Below are 25,126 nucleotides of genomic sequence, written 5' to 3' on the forward strand. Positions count from 1 at the left end.
CAGTCACAAGGATCTGTAACACTTGTTTTCTCCCTTACCATAGACTTGGTGAAAGGTCTGGCCAGCGTGAAGAGAAAGGTCATCAGCCACCAGCTCCGGTGAATTGAGGTGTACATCATGTTCCCAGGATGCACTGCGTTGGAGGTGACACCGTTGGGTGAGAGGCGGCGGTGGAGCTCATTGCTGAAGAGGATGTTACAGAGTTTGGCCCGGTTGTAAGCCAGCATGGACCAGTACTCCTTCTTTGGGGGAGAAAGCAGGGCTAAGTCCACCTTACCACAGGAGTCTAACAGGTCTGTGAACCTGAAACATATAGTCCAGATCAAGAGTAGTTAGAGTGTGAGTGTGTGTGTGTGTCTGTGTGTTTCTGCTTTCTACCAGCAGATGTGTAGTGCTGGCTGCATACAAATCAAAGACATGACATGATGTTCTTTAATTGCCTGCGACAGAGCTGTTAAACTCCAGATGTTTGACAAGGCCCCTTAAACATTACACTACTCGTTGTGTTATTATGCAGTCACACAATAACATGGGCACGAAAACGGCACTCCCTGTGTGTCGTGTGTATGTGTTTTTGTGTGTGTGTGTGTGTGTGTGTGTGTGAGAGAGAGAGAGAGAGAGAGAGAGAGAGTTAGGCTCCAAACCAGTGGAACACATCCTACATATTAATCCAGTCATTAGAAAACAACCAATCAAAATGTCACCTGGTTTCCTTGTTGTGATTTTACAAGCTCGCTGCCTCTTGTTTACTGTCGCCTTCCGCAACATCCTTGCTTGGCTAAATTACAACATCTGCAGGCTTTTCATTTCATGTGCTGCAACTTCATAACTACTTTAGCAAGTAGAGGTTGATAAATCAATTGCAAGAGCACTAAATGTAGTTTTTTTTCCAGATTTGTTCAAGTTATACTGAAGTTACATTTGAAAGAGGTTTTACAGTGATATTACAGGCCATGAATAACCCTGCCAGATGATCCACACAAATTTGCATGATAACATATAAAGACTTTGGGTCACGAAAATATCTTGTCTGTACATAAAAGTATGGAGAAAAAGATGCAGCTTAGATCTATCAGGAGTAATTTCATTAAGGATATTACCTCCCCTTGTTTGACCAGATCTGATGCAGTACTAGGTCAAAGTAAACCTGTTTTGGGCCAATTCCACAGTAAGCCCCTGTGGTGGAAACTGATAAAGTGTCCAGCCATTACTCGCGTGTCCATCTCTCCCACCCCTGTCCCTCATAGGTCAGTACTTTACCAGCGGACAAGGGGCTTAGGGAATACAATATGCTGCCAGGTCAGGGGTCATACATGCTTGTGAAGGGAGGCTAAGTGAATATATGGGAAATCAGCGGAAACTGAAAATAACACAAACACAAAAGGGAGCAACTTCAAAAGATGTAATATAGGTCTGGAATGAGGTGGACAGAATGGAAGATGTAATATGAGATATTGTCTATTTTCGCTCCTTCTTCCCCCTCCCTCTAGTCCGTGTCAGTGTGTAACTGACTCTCTCTGGTCCTGCCTAAGCCCCTCTTTGAAGGGGTTAAAGCCACTGCTGCTTGTAGAGGTGAGAAGGAAAGGTGAGTGCATGTGTTAGGGAAGCAGAGAAGGAGTGAGAGAGCTGCAGGGCAAAGAGCGAAGTGAATGCCTGACCGTCCCTGGTCTTGTGGTACGTATAAATGGTCCACATTTTGCCTTTTCCAACAGCAGTCTGACAGTTTTTACACCACCAAAACTTGTCTGAACTCACTGTTCTTACTGTGAAGGCAAAGTCTTGCATCAATCAAATTCTGTCAATACTCACTTCATGACTTGCTTTCTTTCAATATGCTTTTCCTACTCTCTCTTCCTCTTACTTTTCCTACAGCATGTAATAGCAGTGTGACCCCAAGTGAATCTGGGTGTCAAACCATCCCCTCCACTGCTCTTGTCCTCTCATGCATGGCAGTCCGTAAAACATAACTCATATGAGGGCCCCTGTAATAGTGCTGCTGTTTGATCTGCTAGAATAACTCTGCGTATGTTCTCCTTGTCTCAGGTCACTCTGCAGAGCTCCAATCAATCACTCTGCTTGGCTGTCTGACTGAATGAAGCCAGGATCAATGTCGCACACACACACACACACACACACACACATACTGGCTCTGAAGCACATAACTCAGGGCTTGGGCTCACAGATCACTGCAAGACATCATGCTTGTCTACGGTATGACACGCAGAAACAGAAGCCTATGGAGTGGAGTTGCTTAACAAAGAGACAGAGTTAAAAAACAAGAGATGGAAGACAGAGGGAGAAAAGGAGGGAGAAAGGGGCTGAGTCAGGGGGTCACACAGAAAGGAGCAGATACTTGATCAAAGTAAATTTTAGCTGATAAGTCCATCCATCATGTTGATGATACGTTTAATTCATGGTGACAGCGTGTGGAGGGAAATGAGTTTTCAGTGAGTGAGGCTGTCATGTTTGACAATACACATTAAGTCTGATCTATCAGTTTGTAGCAGAAACTAGCCAATGTAGCAACTAGAGCAGCATGACTGGAGTTGAAGAGTTGTTGGATTGGACAAAGTAGTTTCAAGATACTACTGCTTAAATTCTGTCAGTGTGACTTTAATATGGCTTAAGTGATTGAATGGTAACTGTGAATGCATTCTGCCAGGAGGGGGGATAATTTACATTATGGAAACTTGTGTGGAGCATATTTTTACAAATTTTGTAATGGATAATGGTAATACATTTTATATAATATTTTGCTATTTCTACTTACTCAGAGCAAGCCAAACTCATAAATGTATTAATAGGGGAGGTGGTATTCAGTGATTTTACCCTACCTTAGCTAAGTTCATGAATGTCTATGGTTTCAAGGGGCACTTTATCTCAAATACAGAGAAATACTGTATATACACAGATGTGCTAAACTAGGAAAGAAAAAGAAATATAATCCTATTAAGAATGAATTAGAATGATTAGCATAGAATGCTAATCATTCTAATTCATCTAAAAGAATGCACAGGTCATGCTTATTACTTACAGAAGAAAAGCATGTAGATGCATTAATGTCAAAGTCATCAACCTGCCTAGTTTATTGTCTTTACCTGTGAGACTCTGAGGACACAACCACAACACGGGCGGGGGCCGAGCGACGCAGCACGTCCTGCAGGCACTGAACAAGGAGGAAGTGACCTAGATGGCAGATCTGGAAGGTGGACTCCAGGCCGTCCTCCGTCAGGCTCCAGGGTTGAGTGCACACTGCTGCGTTACACACCAGAATGTGCAAGGGCCTGCGGCGGGAGGGAGACAAAAAAGTAAAACATGTTTGTTTACAGATTATAAGTGACAACAAAGAAGACACAGCTGCACAAAAAGGGGATTTTCATAACATATTAGGCTGAGGAATGGGTAAGGAGAGATGGAGAGAAGAAACAAAAAAAAAAGAGGGTGGAATAGTGAGAAGCAAAGGCAGAGAAAGCACACAGGGTGTCTTATTCCAGAGTGTGGTAGACTTTAGAGGCCTACAGAGACAGAGCATCAGTAATGCTGATATGATACAGAGGTTTCCAGTGCAACTCCCAATGGCTCGACAGGTACTGTAGATACTGAATACAGCTGGCTGCAATCCAACAGCAACAACACATTGAAAAGCAATCTCAAACCGTTTTAACACACGAGGCTGGTGGAAGTAATGGGTGTTGATACAGGCTCTGTGTAACTACTCTGAGTAACCAAACCCACCAACAGATCGACTCGGAGAGGCTGAGCAGAAAAGAGCGGATCAAAGGAAATACAAACACAAGTCATGATATAAAAAGCAACTGCTTTAATTCAGGGCCCAATAAAAAAGCATATGCTTTAGCACAGACAGACACGGAACGCGTTTCCATTCTTGCAGACTTTGTGTGGGCGAGCGAGTTAACACTCCCTGCTCGCGTGCCAGTGAATGGAGATTGCAGGATTGGTCAGGGCAGTGAGAGATCCTTGTCGGTGACAGCGCCGCTCCAGCGAGCTCGAAACCACAGTAACACAGCCGAACAATCCAAACACACCCCACCAATTTTTAATTTCTTCCATTAGAATTAATTATGAGGCCGAAGGCAATTTGTGTACCCTGTGTTTAAGACTGCCTACTGGATTAATTAAAAACTGGATGCTGGAAAATTAATGTGTGAATTGTTATGCCTTGCTATAATGAGCCATCCCATGCTATTACATAGGAGTGCACTGTACGATCACCTTCAGGCCTCCGAACACACAAGGTTCATTAAAGAGCACAAACCTAGTCACAAGTCAACTTAAAGAATGCCAACCTCAGCACATTATAAACACAGCACACACTAGCAGCGAGATATTTAAATTTTCATCCAAAATACAACAAGGTAAAAAAGCCTGACTTAATGACTTGGTAGAAAAACATGTATGTAAATAAATGACCTTTCTGACTTGTACTTAAATTTGGCACCAGCTCCAGCTGTTGTGATCTGTGTGTCTGCTCTGAAACTGCTCTCAGCTTAAAAGCATAAAAAAACGCATTGGTTGTTTTTGGCCCAGTGTTCCCCTGTCTAATAGAGTGTGAAGTACAGTAACATTGTGCTATACAAGGCAAAACTCTTGGCTCTGTCCCCAGTGTACTGGGGTAAGGGCTGCACATGAACTCTTGACCTAACTTTTCAACCTTTCACTGTAGCTGTTGTTTTAAACTAGTCCTTATGTCAGTTACACCTCTTAAGATTTAAATTTGCTTTGCTTCCTTTGTCGTGACCTTACACTGTAAAGACAGAAGTCTGGCGGAAAAAAAAAAACTACGTATGTCAGTCAAGTATATCACAAATTTGTGATCAAAAACTCCAATAACCAACTTTTCTCTGGCCAGTAGAGCGATTTCCCCCACGCAGCTAAGATGGGACTCTGGCGAGTCTGCTTGTAATGTAAAAGGCCTGTTAATTCAACTGCCCACCAGTTAGTCCCTCTCTCATAAGCGCAGGTCTAATGAATGTCTTTAATAGGTCTATTGCCGCGTACCACAGTCCCTCTCTCCACATTAAGACCTCACACAACACTGTGTGCACTGTGCAATCTCAGCGCTGGTCAAACGAGGGTGTTAACTACCAAACAGGGAGACATCAGTTTATATATTTACTTTAAATAACCCCCCTGGGTATGACCCCTGACCTCTATGATAATGTGGGCCAGCAGAAGAGATTGCCTGTGTGAGCTGGGCTCAGACTGCTGGTCATTAACAGTGCACTTTATTGGCAACAGGAAAACTGGCACAGACAACACACATATAGATACAGTATGAGTGCACCACTCATCCTGATCTCAATATTCAAACACACACACACACACACACACACACACACCAGAGCTGTATAACTGTAAAGTGTGGCAATCAAGACACACAGCTTTTTGTGTTACAGGCACTATAATAGAGAATGGAAGAATGGCTTGCATGTACATATTTATACAGACCTCCTATTCCACACAATATACCTGAAATCAGAACGGGCTAAATGCAGTTTTAAAAAATCACAGGTGAAAACAAATTGCATGTGTTAATTACGGACCGTTCAGTAGAAATTGTATTAGGGGCACTCTGTCAGCGCTGTCCTCCATCAATTACATCCCAATGAAATTGCACTGCATTCAACAATATCAATATCCAGGTAATTTCATTTCAAAGGACAGGCAATTAAAGCTGAATCGGGGTCAATGGAACACAAAGCAGCGTGAAAGCCACTGACTAAAGCACTTAAAAGCAAGGGAGTGAGAAACGAGAGAAGGAAAAGAAAAAGACTCTGATTACATTTCACCTGTCAATGACACGCTGCAGGAGCATTATTGTGCATGTGTGTATGACTGTGTGCGTCTGTTTGTCTCTGTGTGTTTACAATGCTGTGTTTGTATGCTTCTGCACACAGAATTGTCTGTGTGTGTGAGTGTGTGTGTCCCCATGCATGTATGTACATATGTGTGCGTGTTGTGTGTGTGCGCACTCCTGGGTGTGTTATGCCTGAAGACATACGTGCAGTAATAGAGTGGTGGTAGACTCAGACAGCTGCCCAGTGCCATTCACAGCTCAGAGCTCCCAGCCTCCACTCTGCTCTGTTCGCCTTCTGATGAGAATTAATGTACTCTGACGTCCCATGGGACTCCCCCACTCCCCCCCAACACCACAGCTAATGAAGAAATACAACCTTGCCAAAATACTGAGGTAGAGAGAGAGAGAGCGACACAGACAGAGAAAGACTGAGAGACAGCATGAGAGAGGGAGAAACTGAGGGCGATAAACAAATTGCTAAAAGGGATATGCAAAAAAACAAAAGCCAGAGGAGTAATTCAGGAGCTGGTGGGGTTAACAGGAGGTCAACATACAGTACTTCAGCATGGATGGGACAGATACATGTAAGGGATGGGAAGGGAACGATAGGACACGGAGTGAGGGAAGCCACCGTGAGGCTTGGCTGCGACCCAAGACACGTGTCCTGGATGACCATACCCTGCCCCAGGGCTGCTACGGGCGATGACTGCCCTGCCTCTCCCCAAGGGGTTCCCCTGACACCACTTCTCACACACACAAACACACACGCTCTCCTGCCTAGAGACCTGCCCGTGGATGAACAATATGGATGACAGAGCACATGACCCCAAAATAGCAACTGTGCGACCGACCACGAGGCGCAAGACACATGCTGTAAAAGCTGACCACCACAAAATAAGCGCGATAAAGTCTGGTCTGTTGACCAATGTCAAGCAAATGGACACAAATACACACACTGACTCCTGGGGCCTTGTCCATATGGTGTCCATCAGTAACAGTTGGATCAGGATGTCCTTAAAAGTACGGTGTGTGTTGGAGGTAATCGTGAGGAATACAGTGATCAACTTGAATGAGAGACCCTGTTTTGTCCTCATTGGTTTTCACTATCTATTTCTTTATTCCTGCCCCCCCGCCCACCCACACACACACACACACACACAGAGTAAGTAGACTGAATAAATCCTGACAGTTGAAATGGGAATGATGGCTACTTAAAGTTTGCCCTGAACAACTGAGAGACAGCGCCATGATTTGTTAGCTGGGCGTGCTGCCATACATTTAATTCACAAACCATTTTAAGACCAGCTCTGCCCCTTCTATTCACAATGGAGACTCCTGTGTCTTTTGATGGACTTTTACATCCAAGCTAATCCAAACAGAATGAGTTTCACTTCAAAACAGGTACATAGGATATTGGAGGGACCAGTCTAACCCTGCTTTCAGCAGTGCACATTGCATAGAGAAAATTTTCAATCTTCAGAGCATCAGCACAAGCAATAGCAGTGTGCTCTGCCCTGATTTTCTGCAAGGTTTTATGGTCAAATGTCAACTAAAATGAACTTTGATCCCCTCCATTTCACCAGGAAAGTAAGAGATGTAAACACGTGGAGTTTTGTAAGTCTTCTCTCAGGTCCTATGTGTGTAAAAAAAATATCAAGTATAGCAGAAAATATCAGAAAGGATGGGAAAACCGGCTTAAAAAATTCATAGTGTGGTTTATACTCACAGTTTCTTGGCCTTGAAAGACTCTGCAAACTCCCTGACACTGCGGAGAGAGGCCAGGTCGCACATCATGGCCTCCACTCTGGCTTTGTGCTGTTGAGACAGAAAACACAAAAGTAGGATCGTGATATCCAGCAGCAACAGCAAAGCAACAGGGTCACCACCATTTTTTATGTTTTTTTGCCAAATGCTATTTTTTATGTCATCACCTTCAGCAAAAATAAACAGATATCACAAAGCCCTGGTTCAAATGGTAAAAACGAATTATGTTTCACTCTGTTTAAAATGCTGACACGTGGTCACAGTCCCGTCTACAGACTCCTCAAGAACTCCATAGGTTTTGACTGTGTGTCCTCAGCACGTGTTTGTGTGTCTGTGTGGTTCATCTTACACCATATGCTGGGAGACAGGGTGAGGATAGGAGAGGAGCAGAGAAAGATAAATGACTTAAGAAGTAAATGCATAGCTGCATTTACACACTGAAGAAGACAGGCTAAATATTCATCATCCTCTCCACCCCGCTGTAGCATTCTGCTGCAGGGCAAAGGCCTCAGAAGAGACGCATTCGGGCCTAAAGGAGTACATGTCTTTAATAACAGCATACAACCACGTTTTTTTGTCTGAGATAAAGCATGTCAACTTAGACTCTTTCTTTACCCCTACATCTTTATCAGCACGGGCCCTCTCAACAGACAACACAGGTTCAATCTCTCTTCAATGTACGAGCTCACGCGCAACTCTGGAGTATGTTAGCACGAGTGCGTGCAGTGTGAATCGAGGTGGAGCGTGTTCCATTCAGACGAACGGTCCATTAGACTCATCCCTCATGCTGGAAAGGGAGGAGGAGTGAGACATTTCTCCCAGGACTCCCAGCTGGGCTCTGGCTTCAGTAGCACCAGGTATTCCTGATGCTACGTCTCCCCTTCGTCCTGCCCGCCTTCCCTGAGGAACACTGTCAGCTCACATTACACCCCGGAAGAGCGTGCAGCGTTCCGCTCTCCATCCGCTGCCACCACCACCGCTGCCGCTGCTGCTCCCCTGTCAGCCTTTTCCACTGATCTGATCTCCAGTCTGTGGGCATCATATGGGAATGTCTTTTCCTCAGCATGTCTGTCTTCGCAGAGCTAAGTGTACATGACACTCACAGCAAGGACGCTCCATGGAGCAGTGAGCACAAAGAAAACAAGAAAGGGTTAAGAGCACCTTCTGATGGAAATGTGATTCTTCAGGCATTTTACAGACACCTTAACTGCCCCAGGGTGTATTTATACATGCATACACAGGCACACGCACACCCACACACACACGCACACAACAAATTCAATGTTGTGACTCAAGGGTAAAACCACGCTATCACACCATTATCTATGCCTGAATTATTCTCTTGATGCTACTCTATACCATTATATGGATGCTATTACAAAGCATTAAAGGGCTGATTATGGCTATTATAGATATGATTACAGGGTACCTGCTTATATGATCTGCACACAGCAGTAATCACAGGTGAGAGGAGACAACTGTCTAATTTAATGACTTGTATGTGCAATATGCATTTACACTCCCAGCCACTTTTACATCGTATGCGTACACAGAAAAGCAGGTAAAATGAAAAGATGTCTGAAGGTAAAACAAATATTTGGTCACCAAGTATTCGTAGAAGTGTAAGAGAAAGATGAGGGATATCATTAGAAAACTTTATGGTGTAAATGTGTGTTTAAAAAAAGCCTTCAGTTGTTCTTATGAAATGGGGAATTGAATATACAGGGTGAAAAATGAAACATCACTCCCTAAACAAGGTCAGAGCACGCAGCAGAGTGATCATTAACAGGTCAGTATAAGTCCTCCTCAACAGGGTAGCCCTGGATGTGTGTATGACCAGCAGAGAAGATGAGAGCAGGTGTCAGCTTGACGAACACATATCCCCCTCTCTGGAGACAGGGGGGAAAAGAGAAGGAGAGATGGAGTAATGGGAGACCAGAGGGAGGATAGAGGTGGGGAGGGTGGGGGGTGAGGGGGGCTGAAGGGGGGCCACTGGAGCAAATCCAGCAGGGAGAAGGTGAGCAGCCTGCCTGCCTGCCTGCCTGCCTGCCCGTCCGCCTACCCTCCCCCTGCAGATTGAAGTCTTGCGAAGAAAATAAAGTTTATTGCCTGGAAAGAGGGGGGAAAAAGCATGTAAAAAGCATTAAAGCGATGGAGGTGAACAATTAGACAGATGGCCAGGTTTTGGAAGGAGAAGAGGAAAAAAAGGGGTAGAAAAAGAGAGGGAGAACGCACGGACGCAATCGTTCAGGGTTTTTATGAGGACCCTGACAACTCCTGGTCTCTTCAAGGGCGAAGGAAAAGTGAGAGGCAGCAAAGCCTCTCTGGTTAACTCCGGAGTAATCGCTGAGTGTGCAACACCACAGAGCTCGGCTCGGGGTGACAGAGCTTACCGCCCCCAGCTACACACAACCTACTGTTCCATCTAAAAGCAAAAGGCTAATTATGAATGATAGAGACGTGTAAATAAGCTTTGCGGCTTGAAAACTACAAATTGCAACGACTGCCTGCTCATCTTTGTGAGTGCACACCCGCAAAAGAGTTGCGTGTTTGAGAAAGCAACAAGGTCACCATGACGATAACAGGGGCATAAGATCCCTCAGCCCTCCATTCTTGCCACCACCACTCACCTTCCGCCCCCACCCCCATCCACCCACCTCCAGCCGTCAGCCCAAGAGAACAGCTGTCTGTAACATGACAATGACCTTTATGACTTTCACCAGGAGGAAGCAAAGAGGGAAGGAGGGGGAAAAGTGTGCCTATGTGAGTTGAGGTAGTTGGCCTCTGCAGAGGTTCTCCTCGTCTCTCCTGGTGTTTTCCACACGTGTTGGGGAATGACGTGTGGTCACTGCTGTGGAGAAAGATGGCGACAGAGTTGGGGATGGAGGGGAAAGAGCTCTAATACAATTATAACTTGGCCCATCCAATCCAATAAAACGAAGAGGTATTAGAGCAGGGGAGCCCCATCCTGTTCAATAAGAGACTGGACCACTCTACTAACTCTTAAAACACACACATGTAGGCATACTCACACATGTGCACACACAGGTACACACACTTCACTGACCCCTTTAATAGCACAGCAGCCACCCCTAATGGACGCAAGCAAGTGGAACCGCCAAATAATACACTGTCTTAATGCACTAGGCTCAATCTCATCCCCCCTCTCCCCTTATCCCTCTCAGCCTTCCCTCTCATACCTTAACCCCTGTTTCCATCTTCCCTCACCTCGCACTGCCCCCTCACCACCTCAGCTCCCCTTATAGATCACCAATGCAGGGACAACACTTAAGAAATCAAAAGTACCCCCATATATACAGAACACTTAGCCTGCAGACCTCAGTTAACACCACAGGCATGGAGAAGGATGGTATAAGAATAGAAGAGGAAGACAAAAAGTGTACTATTTCTATAGTTTGATATGGTTTCTATCACTTCCTGTGAATAAAAGACAACTAAAATCAACATAAAGCAATGGCAAGATTCTGTGGCTGTATTTTTACCAGCAGGTGCGGAGGTAAGGTGTTGTAATGGCGGTGAAAGTGAATGAGCAGGGAAGACACCATGTGAAAAGGGCACCTTATAAAAGCAATTAGAGAAATGACTTTGAGCCCTTCTTTTTGCTCTGTAGATTAGAACAGGCCTCGGAGGGAGGAACACAGAGGAACTCAGATCTCCATGACCTTGTCCGCAACACGCCACACTAAATTGGTCATCAGCTTTTAAGACTGTATTTTATCATAGATATATATTTTTAGCAAAAAGAAAAAGAGAAAAGGAGGGAGGGGGGAAACTGTGGAATGTGCTGGTCGTATATCATCCTGTCACAATTATGACGTTTGTTCATAAATACCAACCAATCTCCTCTCCACCTGGCTAAGTCACATGCGCTTGTGCTTATGCACGCGCCATACACCAACAAAGAAATATGGACATGCACCACGTGCGACGAAATGCACATGCACACCACAAATAAAGAAACAGACACATCTGGCCGGGTGCCCTACCACAGATCTGAGAACTGACCTCCACACACAGACAAAGAGACCAAATACACACCCAGGCAACACGCATTCAAACACCTAACACACAGATGAATGCAGACACTCTGCACATTACAAACACAAACACACACAAACAAACAAATACACGCGCACATACACATCCACTTACTCACTGACATGCACACACACTGCAATTAATAGGGAGGCAGGTCTCTGGTGAGGAAGAGAAAGTGCCTGTTCAGCACATACAGGCAGAATATGCAATTTCCTCCAGTTAAGTCTGTATTAAATTGATTTCTTCTTTCTCTGACACGGACTGGGTTTTTCCCCCCTAATGAAAGCTGGATAATCTACAGGTTTTCCCTTTCCTGAAATCAAGTTACAAATCAAGCAATTGCAGGAGCAGATATGGGAAAGGTGAAGGAAGGACATGGGATGATTTTCCAGATGAGAAACATGGAGAATGAGGCACATACGTGCGGATACTCTTAAAGCGGACATCAGGGGCACCTCACACACACACACACACACACACACACACAAACACGCAGGGAGTAAAGGCCAGGCCTCGGTTAAGTACTTGCTGACATTTCCATTCAGTGACGTACTAAGGCTACTGCGGGGCCATGTTAGTAAACACAGCATTAATGACGGTAATTAATGAAACACATTAATTAGTAAGCACTTCAATCAGTTAATCACTCACTGAGACCTGACAAGAAGCCGTGTAGAAGCTGCAGAGAAACACTGTACATGCTGTGGAAAAACAAAGAGGGAGGGAGGACTTGAAACGAACAAAAAGGGGAAATAATTACAGATAACCAGTGGTGAAGGACATATTCATTTCCTTCAGTTGAGCACCACAATATAAAAATACTCTACTGACTCCAACTGTCCTATTAAAAAACTGACTTAAGCAGATGTATCAATAAGTATCAGCAGCAATACTTTAAATAAACAGAAAGTACTGATTATGCAGTGTTACATAATTACATTTTATATTATAGGATTATTAATACTGATGCATTAACGTGTAAGCAGAATTTTAATATCATAGCTGGTCGAGGTGGTGAGGCGATTTTAAGTACTTCATATACTGCTGTGTAATTTAATTTACTGTATAGCGGTGCATTATATTTTATATGCTCATTATAGGTTTTCAAATTCTTAATCTGCAATGTAACTATTAACTTTAACTATCAAATAAATTTGGTGAAGTAAAAACTAGAATATTTCCCAGTAAGGTAGTGGAGTAGAAATGTACTGTACAGCAGCATCAAATGGCAGTACTCAAGTAAAGCACAGGTACAGTACAGTAATGAGCTCAGATGCTTTCCAAAACTACATATAATATATATTTTACAGTATAGTACAGTGTGTTTTGGAAAGATCTTGTAGAAACTTTTCTACAATATTAACATTTTTGTAGAATTAAATAAAAACTGACAACAGGACAATATGTAAGAAATTATCATGTAAAAGTCATGATAATGGTGACTTTTTTGGCATGATAAATGTAACATTTTTTTTTACATATAATTTACAATATAGGTGTTAAATCACAGAAATACACACATACACAAAACTCTTTGTTTGAACAATATTGAGGTTATTGCCAAAAAAATAAGAAATATGTCAGAAGTAGAATATTTTAAGGAGAGGTGATATGTGAGAATGCGCGTAAGTCAGACTGCTCACAGAAGAAAATGCAAGAAGACCCTATATTATGAGGAGTAATCAAACCTGTTATTGTCCAACTATTGAGAATTTCTTTACCTTTCAGAAGAGAGACAGACAGGTCAGAGAGAGAGAAAAATAAAGACAGAAAGAGGGAAAAAGAGACAGACAGAGGGAGAGAGAGAGAGACAGAGATGGGAAATGAAAAGGACAGGGCGGTCATCATAATTGCAGAGTTTGCTTTTCGGATGCAGACAGACCAGGGCCATGGGGCCTGAGGCAGATATCAGATTCCACACAAACACACACAAACACACACATACACACGCACATACAAACTTAGACATGCACCCATATATACCAACACACACACACACACAAAATATTCCACAGCCTGCATGAGTGTTTTTTCATTAAGGCAAAGAACAGCTGATATCATTTTAAAAGTGTTTTGTGTGCATTTGTGTCCTATAACGTATAAAGTGTGAAGTGAGATGGTAACATCCAGCTTTCAATCCTAACAATGTTATATTATAAACCTGCTCTCTGTCTCTCTGTGTCTATCAGAGTGTGTGTGTCTATCAGAGTGTGTGTGTGTGTGTGTGTGTGTGTGTGTGTGTCTCCATTTCTGCCTCCACTTCACTTCTCCCCCTCTTCGTCCAGCGCAGAGCCTGATCAGATTTACATTAAAAAGTGATGGAGATTTAAATAATGTGTCTATGTTCTCAGAAAGACATCAAGAGATTTTCATCTTACTCTCCTCTTCCTCCCTCTGTCTCTTCCTCTCCATTTCCTCACCCTCTCCTGCTCCTATCTCCCCCCTCATCTCACCCACTCCATCTCCGCCAGATTCGCAGACAGTGCACATTTTCCTGCATGTCTTCAGTGTAACCGATACCCCTAACAACCAGGATTTTAATGCAATCCATATTGCTCCCTAATATTTCAGATCTCAGAATAAGCACTGGCAATTACATATTTACACCCAGCTTATTTTGCAATTCTGCACAGGGACTTTAGTGTCTGGGTGAACGGCACACGCAGACTTAGATGCTGATTATGTTGTGGTTAGATAACAATAAAGTCAGAGAAAAACAACCTAGACCCTGTGCACTTATACTGTATATACAACTTTCTATTTGGGGGTGTCAGCAAGAAAGCGCAACTCTCTCAAGTACAAAATAATGTGTTCTTTTCAAGTGTGGCGGTAATGTGATTGCTTTATCTAAACCTGCTAGTTTTACACTGTTTAATTTCTCTTGGAACACCCATGCCTTGTATCATCTCAGTATCCGGAGGGCTGGTAAAGCACCAAATGCACTCACAGAAAAAATGCACACATTTACACATATGTACAATCTGTGAACACACATCACTGTACAGAGATGATAAATTAAGCCCCTTTGATTTGGTTACCCAAGCCCCTTTTTGTATCAGTTTTATAAAAACATAAGCATAACATAATTGAATAAGAAAAGAATTTGGCAATTAAAAAACATGGAGGCCTTTGATGTGAATAAGTGTATAATAGGCCTTTTGATGAGGGAGTGTTTTACACTCCGCAGGGTCTGGTATGCACTTTGATTAAAAGCTCTTTTGTTTAGCAATATTCTAAACTGCTTACCATTTTCCACTGTCACAATAGTTTATCCTGGAAATACAAGAGATTGTGCCTTTTTGTTCTCTGCTCTCTGGAATAAAGTATCTTGTTCTCCCTGGTTTGACATTTCACAGCAGTGATACTGAGTTAGCATTTAAGCAACAAATGAATGAGTGGAAAAGCGACCTGGATTGTTTTAGATGGGGGAATAAATAGGAGGAAAGCAAAGTGACAGTGACACTATCAGATATTAAACAATAAAAATCACTTTTAATATTGTCATTTTAATATTCATAAGCATCCATTCATTACCACCAACTATACTTGTTCAAGCACCATTTACATGATCTACCCTGTCTGTTGATAAGGTCATGTGGTTTTGCATTCTGTTACAGTGTTGCGCAGATTTGAATAATAGGATTCTCATCATGCATCTTTAGCCCCTTGTCGCCTGATAATCGCCTGAAAGACTCTCGTTGAACAATGTAATAAATGCATCATGTGACCTCCGCAAAGGTCGGGGGTCAGCGAGCCGCCGATTGTCAACGGAGCACTGGCCTGACAGAGAATAAATGATGCCTTGTAAACAAATTGAATTATTGCTTTAATTCATGCAGTCTGATTCAATTTGCCAGGAGAAGAGTCCTTCACAGGGGAACAGAGGAGCGAAGGAGTGACAGCGAGGAGGAAGAAGAGGAGGAGGAGAGGAGGTGGACAGTGAGACGTGGACACACGTCTTCTCCCTCCATCACTCCATCCCACGATGTCTTTGGCTCCACTGAAGGAGGGTAACTACATTAGTGATCCCGATCATCTCACAAGACTGTGCGCTGCTTTCCGTAGATGGCGAGTTCTCCTTTTGTCTCTCAGCTAAATGTAATAAGGTTGCATTAAATTGAGTTGGGCTGGGCCACTAGGCTGACTCCCTGCCCTGGCACGAACTGAGTGACAATAAGCAGGAGCAAATTTTATGAACTGATACACAGACTACATTTTGTTTGTTGTATGAATATGTCAAGAAGTTTAGATACTCGAGAAGGAAAAAAATATACAAAAGGGTAAAACAGAGTCCAATTAGACAGCAGCTTGGGAAAGAGGGTGCTTAAATTTGAAGAAATCTTTAAAGAAATCTGTGCATGCTTATTGTGATGGGCAAATGGGAAAGCCCATCTCCAACGTACACCCCGTGAACCTAAAAAACCCTGAATGAAACATCAGTATTAAGTTTGGTCTATCACCCAAAGCTGCATTAGGTCTCTTCTCAGTTTGCTCCTTAATTCCATCAGAGTAATCCCACGTTATTGCCCTCTAACAGTACCCTAAACGGAGAATAAAAAGTTTGCTCCCCTCTAGCAGTGTATTACCAGGAAACAACAGGCCCTCTCCTCATTAAGTTATAGATATAAATGCTCCAAAGCATGAAATTACCCCCGAGCCTCCCTCTCCAAATAACCTGGTTTGCAAACAAATGATCCGAGCACAAGCAGTAAAAGGCAGATTATTAAAATAATAGGAGGGATTTAAATTTGCATCCACAGAACAATTCAGCAAAGGACTATGCAATTACTCCTCCCCCTCCTCTTCCCCTGTTCATTCCACCTTTCTACTGGCAAGCAGAGTCCCTCACACTTTATTGTGTCCATCTGTTCTTTGTAAGAAACAGAGGACAGAGTTGGGTTTCTTCAGGTGTGTCTCCATGTGTGCTAACGTGGTCAGCTACAAGAGTATGTGCACTTATGTGGAAGTATCTGGTATCATTGTTTACCTTCATCAAAACCAATATCAATTTACATGTACATACTTTCTTGTCCTCCTCGGCCCCCACCCTAACATCTTATTTCTCCCTTCCTATCTTACACTATGATAAATATCTAACTTTATCCTGAGACAATAACAGTCCCTCCTCCTATGCTGGAGTAAATGGGGAGCAATGAGAGAGTGAGGTGAGCAGGAACGGACGATGCAAAGGGTGCTCAGGTCTGCATTACCTCTGAGTTATGGCCTCCATTTGCATCTCAATCAGCCTCTTTGGAGAGCCCACCACCTTGGTAACACCCCCATCACACCGCAGCCACCCCAGGTAATCAGGGAGATTTAGTGGGAATGGCAGCCTACCGTGGGCACCCCCTGGCTGGGGCTCGCAGCTCATTCCCAGCCCCTGGTCTTGCTAAGGGCCCTCTGGGCCACATCCAAACACAGGAGAATGGCAGCACTTAACAAGACTGAGGAAGACCAAAATAGACGAGCAGCAGGAACGAGCAATAAAACAGAGGGAAAACAAAGCACCAGAGTGATTGTAATAGATGTTCCAGCATAGATGTCTGCATAGCGTTGCTGTATTGCTGCCTCATTATAACAGGAGAAAAAAAAAAGAAAACAAACTTGAACTTGTGACCTTCGGTGAGAACGTTTCATCTCAGAGTTGATGATGGCACTGACACCATCCCACTGCTCCCCTGCAGCAAAAGCAGGCTCTCTCTAACATGTAATGGGACTATGTGCACCCACAAACACAAACAAACACACGCACACACAGCTACATGGTGTGATTTGCAGATAGTGAATGCTCCACTTGAGAGTTGGCTCTCTAGTTAGCGCTGTCTCATGGCTGAACCCTGCTAAGGTATTATTACCTACACTCAGCCCTATTGATATTGTGACTCCAGCATCTGTTCACCTCCTTGTTACTGCCTGGACCACAGCACAGCTTCCTATCTGACTGTGTGCATGGCATGTGTGTGTGTCTGTACCCGTTTGTTCGTGTGTGTGTGTGTGTGTATATATCCCAGACCTCTGGGGTAGAGAGTAGTCACTGTGCACAGAAGACGAGAGGCTGAGGAGGCTAATAGAGAAACACTCGACACACCAGGGGCCTAATCAACTGCGAAGGACATGTACCCACAGCTCCAAACCTCTCTCAAACACAGACGCACTCTGGCCTTTCTTTCTCCCTCTAATCTCACTGATACTGTAAACTCCACACTGCCTGCACCGACGCCACATCGCACAAAGACTATGTAAGTGGAGCTTGTAGAAAAACAACAATGAAAGAGGAGGCAAGATTGGAAACCAAACTTTGCCCGCAAACACAGATGGCTCAGGTGAGCAGAGGAAAAGATGGAACAAAAGCGAAACAGGAGGAGAGTGAGGACTGAAGATGGAGAGACTCAGAATGAGGAGCTGAGTTTCAGTTATCAGAATCAAATATTAGTGGGGGGAAAAAAACTGGGGAGTGGGCAACATTAATCAAAGTGTTCACCTAGTGGGCAGCCATATGGCAGATCAGCACGCCAACAGTGCAAACTTGCTGATCTTCAGTAACGGGGTGCAATTAATTCCACTGGCTGCATTCATCTCTCCCTCACATACTGAAGGAGGGGGGGGGGGGGTAGAAAAGAAGAAGAGAGAACAGAGGAGGGTTTGTTATGACTCTTTACTCTTCCTCCTCAACTCTTTTTTCCTTTCTCTCTCTCGAAGCAGAGGAATCAAACCCAGGTGATGAATGAGGTGGACACAAGGGCCTCAGGTAGCTCCTGTGGCGATGGTGGGGGGAGTGATGGGGGAGAAAAAGTGGAGAAATTAGGGAGGGTGAGAGAGGAGGAGACAACGGTGGGCAGAATAGAAGACGGGGCAGAAGAGAAGTTTGTTGTAAGATTTAGCAGAGGTATTTGGGAGTAGACCGTAAAAGCGATGCTTACATGTATGTTTATTTTCACGACTGAGACTTTTTCAAATGCAGCGCAGAAATTGGTCAAATATCAGATTCTCCCAATATAAAAAGTAACTCATTCAGTAGCTGACATCATTACTGAGATGGTAAGGGCTGCATTTACTGTGTACAGGGGAAAAGCATCACTAAAATGGCAGTCAGCTTGCCATGTTATTTACGAACCACCATAATGAGTGGAAGTCACGCACAATACCACTGGTCAAAAAATAAAGCCTCATAAATTCTCTGTAAATCCCATTATCCATCCCACATAATAGCTGTTTCTACACAAGGCTGTGCAAATAAAACATTGTGTCTATTAACACTTTCCAGTTCTCCCCCAAAAATTGTTGTAGTGCCCGCAAAATCCTTTGAACAGTGGCAGGGACTTCGTGCAAAGGTCATGTAATTTGCATGAATTAAAGTTTGCCCTCTTAGCAACCAAGTAACATAAAAACAAAAAAAATGTGCAGATTATCCTCAAAACACAATATCAGTAAATCTGAATGTGGGTCTCTCTCTACAAGATGAAAAACCAAATGCTGTGTTTTTTTTTTATCAGATATCAATTCATTAAAATGTTAATTAAAAGAGCAAACATGGTAATGATAAGTGACGTAATACTCAATCATTTCTTTTTCAGCTGGATAGAGAAAGCTTTTGTGGGTAATGGTCAGTGTTTGAGAATTCACTTGGTGAGCTGGCAGAATAAAGAGAACACAACCTGACCACAACCTGACCACACACACAGACACACACACACACACACAGCTCTCAGACCTCTTTTGGTTTTATGTAAAATTAGCGTCTCCCCTGGCTCTTAACACAAGCTCATCTCCATTAGCCGCAACCTAGTAAAACTGACTCCTGCAAATGAGTTGTGGATATGCATTCCCCTGGCCCTCTCATCTCTCCCATCCATACAAATATACTGCATCTGCTATCTCATGTCCATATCTCCTCAAGTCAGCTCATCCCATAGGCCTAGTCACCATACCACCCATACCAATATCATAAATGACTGTGGGGGAAGCCTTCATTAGGGCAGCAATGCCCCTCCACCCCTCTAATCAGGGCATTTTCCTTGTGCGCATTGGGATGGTACTTTATGGCCCAAATGGGGATCTGTTAATGAGGAAGTATACATGTCTCCATTTCCTGTCTAGCCAGGTCGGCAGTTCCTGTATTTGGGCCTATTATAATCACGAAGCTTTTTTAATGAGCTATATTCATCTTGGTCATGCATTAAACACCATGTAGACATACAATAACGGAATAAATGAAAAGACACAGAATTAATTACACTACAAAAACACACTAATACTCTTGCCAAACACTGTGATATGGCCATGCGGCTTATTACCAAGTGCTGGAGATGGGAGGAAATAAATTACAAAATGAGTGTCAGGAAAGATATTTAGATGTCTTTGTCTCTTACAAATGGGGTGCGACTATTCACTGCACTCCAAGCAACATGGGTTTAAACTAGTATGGTGACAGCTGAATTATTGCAATGTCACAGTAAATTCTGTTACAGTGTTGCCACAAACTGTCTGCTGTTTCACATTCTGCTCTCAGCCCACTCATTCTTCTCAATCCCCCTCTCTGCACCTCTGATCCCTCACCGTCCCTGTCTTTCCTTCTCTCCATCATCCCCTCTTCATTCCCAGGCCTCGTTGACATTAACCTGGAGCACTCACATTTTCCCATGGTTCTCCATGTTGCTCTCCACACGTCAGAGCGGGAGGCTTTATGGCCCACATCCATCAGCGTCACATGCCAGGATTTATGGGAGATGGAGTCCAAACCTGATCGCTCTGAATCAGTCTTGCTGAAACCGACCCCTGGGCCGCTGTGAGATGTAATGGATGAGCATCCGAGCCACACCGCCCCCACCACCACGCCACCTCACCTCAACACCTTCCTTCGCTCTCTTCTCCTGCCACCTCTCTCCTCACCTACAGTCCACATTCCTCCCTTCATCCCTCATGATTTTGCCTCCCCCTCTGCCCATCAGTCCAGTCCTCGTGCTTGCCCCTAGTTGGCTCATCTTGGTCATTCATTCAAACCTAATGGAGATTTGGTTACCAGAAATTAATGAGGCAGACTTACTCAAGGAAACATCCAAGTGCGCATGTACCCACATACACTCACACAGACATAAGATCATCATTCATTGCTGTGTGTAGGATTTTATTTGGGCTAATTTATCATGACACTGTATTAATAGGCAGCAGTGCCCTTCAGAGGAGAGATGAGAGGCACCAATTAACTCTGTTCACCGTTCACTGCCACAGACAGACCTGTAGGAATGACAAAGGTCTGTCAAATTACTCTATCCTTTAGCAGCTTTTACTATGTATCAGAACAGAACAGCACTGTAAATGACGAGGGAGAAGAAGCTCAGTGGATGATCAAATAGAAATTAATTGGAGCTAATATTTTTCTCACACATCTGCACTGGAACTTTGTATTTCTCCACTGCTCTCTAAAATACCAATAGGAGTTAAAATTACTGTTGATACTGTCAACTGTCAAGCTTTCCACTCTCCCATGGTATAATGCAATTTTCAATGATAAATGGGGGCAGGTTTACCACTTTAAAATGGTAGTCATTCTTGAAGCAATTGGTTGATTTCTGACAGACAGAACAGACATTAAATGGTCCTTGATCTTAGAGACCAAACCATCTGTTCCTCCACTTTTACCTGTATATTGTTGGTCTTGGTGAGGCAAAAAAGATGCCACCCTCTAGACCCATTGTAACACTCTTTATACAGCCCCTTGCGCACCTCTTTGCCATGTGGAAATATCCAAAGCTCGACGAGACTGGCGTGCCTGGTTACGGTTGCTAAGCTAGGGTTGGATATTTGTTGCTCAGGGGAGCACTTTGCAAAGAGTCAATTACTAACATAGATCTTAAAAGTCAACTGTCCACTCAGAAAAAATAACCCAATCCATTAGGACAGCACTGGTGGAATATAAAGCTCACCAAAGTTTGAGCCATCACACTTCCTCTTCATGGCATCCAGCCCTCAGCAGAATTAATCAGTTGAGCCCCTGTGGTCTACATATAGTGCTGTGACTGAGGGAGTTAGAGGTTAAAGGTCAAACTGTGTTCACTGGTTTACAGCAGGTTTTATTACACAGTTATTTGATATATTTACCCAACCTGTTCACCTTCTAACCTGCCTCTATATAGAGCTGGTTATCTAAAAGTTGTACAGTAAACACACGCCCCCACACACACACACGCTCATTTCTCAACTGGAACATGTGAAATAATATTGCCCTGCGGCCCCCCAAACAGGTCCGGACCCTAATAAAGGCTTTACACTCTGAGAGAAACACAGTGAGGCAGCTCCGACACCTCTGAGCCTCCCTCGACATACACAGACACACACACATACGCGTAAGGGTTGTGCCTGGTCACAGGTCAGGAGAGCCTGTAGCTCTCTGTAGTCCAAGGGAGCAGAGCCATTTGAACCTGTAATATGCTCTTCTCTCCCCTGGTGCCACTTGTTGGGGTTTTAGTGCAGGGGAAAATTACACCTGCTCTCTAGCCTGAGACCAGCACTGACACATGGAGACGGCTGAGAGCGGAGGATTACAAACACGCAGACACATGAACACACAGGTAAACCTCAGAAGAACTCTGAAAACGAGCGTCCAGACAACAGCTGTATGACAAATGAGGAGGGAGTGCGTGCGTGGGCGTGCATGTGTGATGTTGCATTTATATCCCGACATCACCAATCAACAAAACATCTTATAGGAGTGCTTCACACGCCATTAATACACTAGTACCGTTTTGAAAGTACGAGCAGCCAAAATAGCAATAACAGATTAACAGCCCTGTCTCTGCATCCACCAGGCAGCCAAGCTCAGTGGATGAAAAGAATAAAGAATATGACCTGGCTTTACCATCAAAAATAAAGAGCTTTATCTACATCATAGACACAAGATCAATCCTATGCAGCATAGCTGTGTAAGATTAGGATACATTATGCTGTTAATACTGTTCTGTAGGCCTAATCAATCTGCCAACGTGTAGGCTTAATCACGGGTTAGCTAGGGAGGCCGCTTCATCATTGAAATCTTCAACCAAAATGAACACAACATCTAGCCTACTCTGCAAGTCAAATGTGAGCTGAGAGATAATCATTGATATGGGGCAGGAGAGAATGAAACTAATAAAAAGGCAGTGTATCAAAGTATCGCAGTTAAGCATTAGTCACGTGAGGGCAACTACGCCACAACTCTGGTGTTCTCTAAATGAATCCCCCTCGTCCCCTACTTGATTTATGGACCTGTAAAAACACACGTTGTTTTTAATCTACTGCTGCCCGAATCTGCCTCTCTAATGAAATGTGGATCTGTGTGTGTGTGTGTGTGTGTGTGTGTGTGTGTCAGAGTGTGCGTGTGTGTGTGTGTGTGTGTGTGTCCAAGAGTGTGCATGTGTGTGTGTGTGTGTGTGTGTGCATGTGTAGGTGTGTGTTTGATAATGATGTATGGGCTGAGGTCTGATTCTTTGAGCATGAATTTTCTCTCTGATAAATATGCATTCAGTTACACAGACTGATTAAGCTGTAAACCAGTGTTAACTCTGTGTCAAAGCGCATACAAACACACACATATACATACTTAAATGCACACACACACACACACATATGCACACAACTTCCCAGAAACTAATGATAGCGGTGCCTGGGGCAGGATTGTTTGGATGCCTGGAGCAGTTCACTGATATCAATTCCATGAGACCTGACTGCAGAGGATATCCTATAAACACAAGACAAGGCTCAGAGACACAGCCATATCAGCAAAAGCCAAGTCAAAGCAAAAGTCAAGCAAAAGTCAAGAAAGATGATTTGCAGAGTTCTGCAAAATATTATGACACATCTGTAAAAATAAAAATAAAAATACATTTGAAAAAATACTATAAATACAAAATAAAAGTATATAGTTACATAGTAAAAATGAAATATTGTCAAGTGTTTGTCATTTGCTTTCTATTTACTTTAAAAAACACAAAATTCTAATCTTGTTCGCACCAGCATCATCATGATTCTTTTGGAGAGGGAATTTGACTACAGAGAGCTATTCTTGAACAGTCTGACATTGAAATTTGTAAGTTACAGTGTCCGAATGGTCGGACATGGCAGCCGTTGACTTGTTGTGACGCATTTGTCTTCTGTTCATTAGCAGACAATCTCTCTGTCCTTCACGGCAAAAACAAACTGACAACAGGCTACACACATACGCCTGTCCACCCCCCACACCCACAACCCACCCAGACATGGACATGTAGGGCACTGAACACACGCACGTACACACACATACACTCATTAAGTTCCCATCTCATGCCTGAACATACTCTTGGTGGGTTATGAAAGATGATAAGAGACAGCATCAGACAATTTAAATCTCATGGAGACATCAAACACAGAATTACATCTAATTAGCCTTTTGCATCTCCTATGAACTTTATCATGGGATCTGGGAGCCTGTGCTAATTTCAAACTGTGCTAAAGATGCTAAAAGAGCCTGGGGTAACAGCAGATAAATGTTATAGCTGGTTGCCAGATGGTTTTCTGCATTCAACATTACTATGTTTGCTTGTTTGGCAGACATCAACCAAGCCTGAGTCTATTTGGCTGTGGCTTATTACAACTGGCTCATCTCCTGATTTAAAACATTACAGTGTGTGCTGGACTTGTCTCTCTGTGGTCAGCACTTCTTAGACTTCAATAAAAACATTCTCCGCTGGCACAGAGAGAAAGAGAGGGAGAAAGAGTGAAAGAGATCCAAGCAACCTCTCACCTCTCTCATCATAAGAAGCCCTCATCCCAGGGCTATGAGCCCTCCTTCAGAGGGGAGAGTGAAGGAGTGAAGGATGAGACTCTGTCAGGTTCAAACAACAAAGAGGTGCTGCCTTACACATCCTTCCTCAACCTGTCCCCTTCAGTGGCAGTGACATCATTTAAATCATTTAAATCCTCCCCAACATGACCTATGGCAAGTGACCCGTCATTCTAACGCTCACACCTCCATGTGAGACGGCTGCCGAACTGCTTATATAGCAGAAAATACCACCCGGCTAACTATGTGATTTATTCAAAATTATTCCTCCACGGTGCTCCTTCACACAGAGCATTTGCCCATAGTTCACTGTGGTCCAGGCAATTAGGAGCAGGCCACACCTCTTCAGGAGACAGAGCACCTGGCTATAGCAGACAGACATAAGGAGGAGGAGAGCTGAGCGGCGCACAGCTTTTCACGACGGCCTGGAATAACTAAGCAGAGCAGTGAGGGAGAGTGAGGGAGTGAGGAATGCAAGCCAGGCACTTTAGGATTCATTTAGGTTCCCCATCTCCCTGGTCACTTTATTAGCAGTCTGGGAAGAGTGATGCATGTCCCAAAGCTATGCAAAATGCATAATCAAGCATTTAAATACACACCATGTGGATGGGTGTGTGCAATGACCATGCACGTGCATGTACGTGTGCATACGTACTGTACTTGCGGAGTGTATTACACTGACACACAATCAT

General features: G+C 43.7%; 1 protein-coding gene across 1 annotated transcript in view; it reads right to left on the minus strand.

Annotated features, from left to right (window-relative positions):
- The window catches only part of wwox (WW domain containing oxidoreductase), a 129,768-nt gene that overhangs the window by 86,630 nt on the left and 18,012 nt on the right, over window positions 1-25,126 (minus strand). Inside the window, exons 6-8 of the mRNA XM_018664260.2 lie at window positions 7,545-7,633; window positions 3,099-3,284; window positions 39-303 (exon numbers count right to left, since the gene is read on the minus strand). Of these exons, the coding sequence (XP_018519776.1) occupies window positions 39-303; window positions 3,099-3,284; window positions 7,545-7,633 (540 nt within the window). The remainder of the gene's footprint in view (window positions 1-38; window positions 304-3,098; window positions 3,285-7,544; window positions 7,634-25,126) is intronic.

The sequence above is a fragment of the Lates calcarifer genome, linkage group LG10 (genome assembly GCF_001640805.2).
Source record: "Lates calcarifer isolate ASB-BC8 linkage group LG10, TLL_Latcal_v3, whole genome shotgun sequence".
NCBI lineage: Eukaryota > Metazoa > Chordata > Actinopteri > Centropomidae > Lates > Lates calcarifer.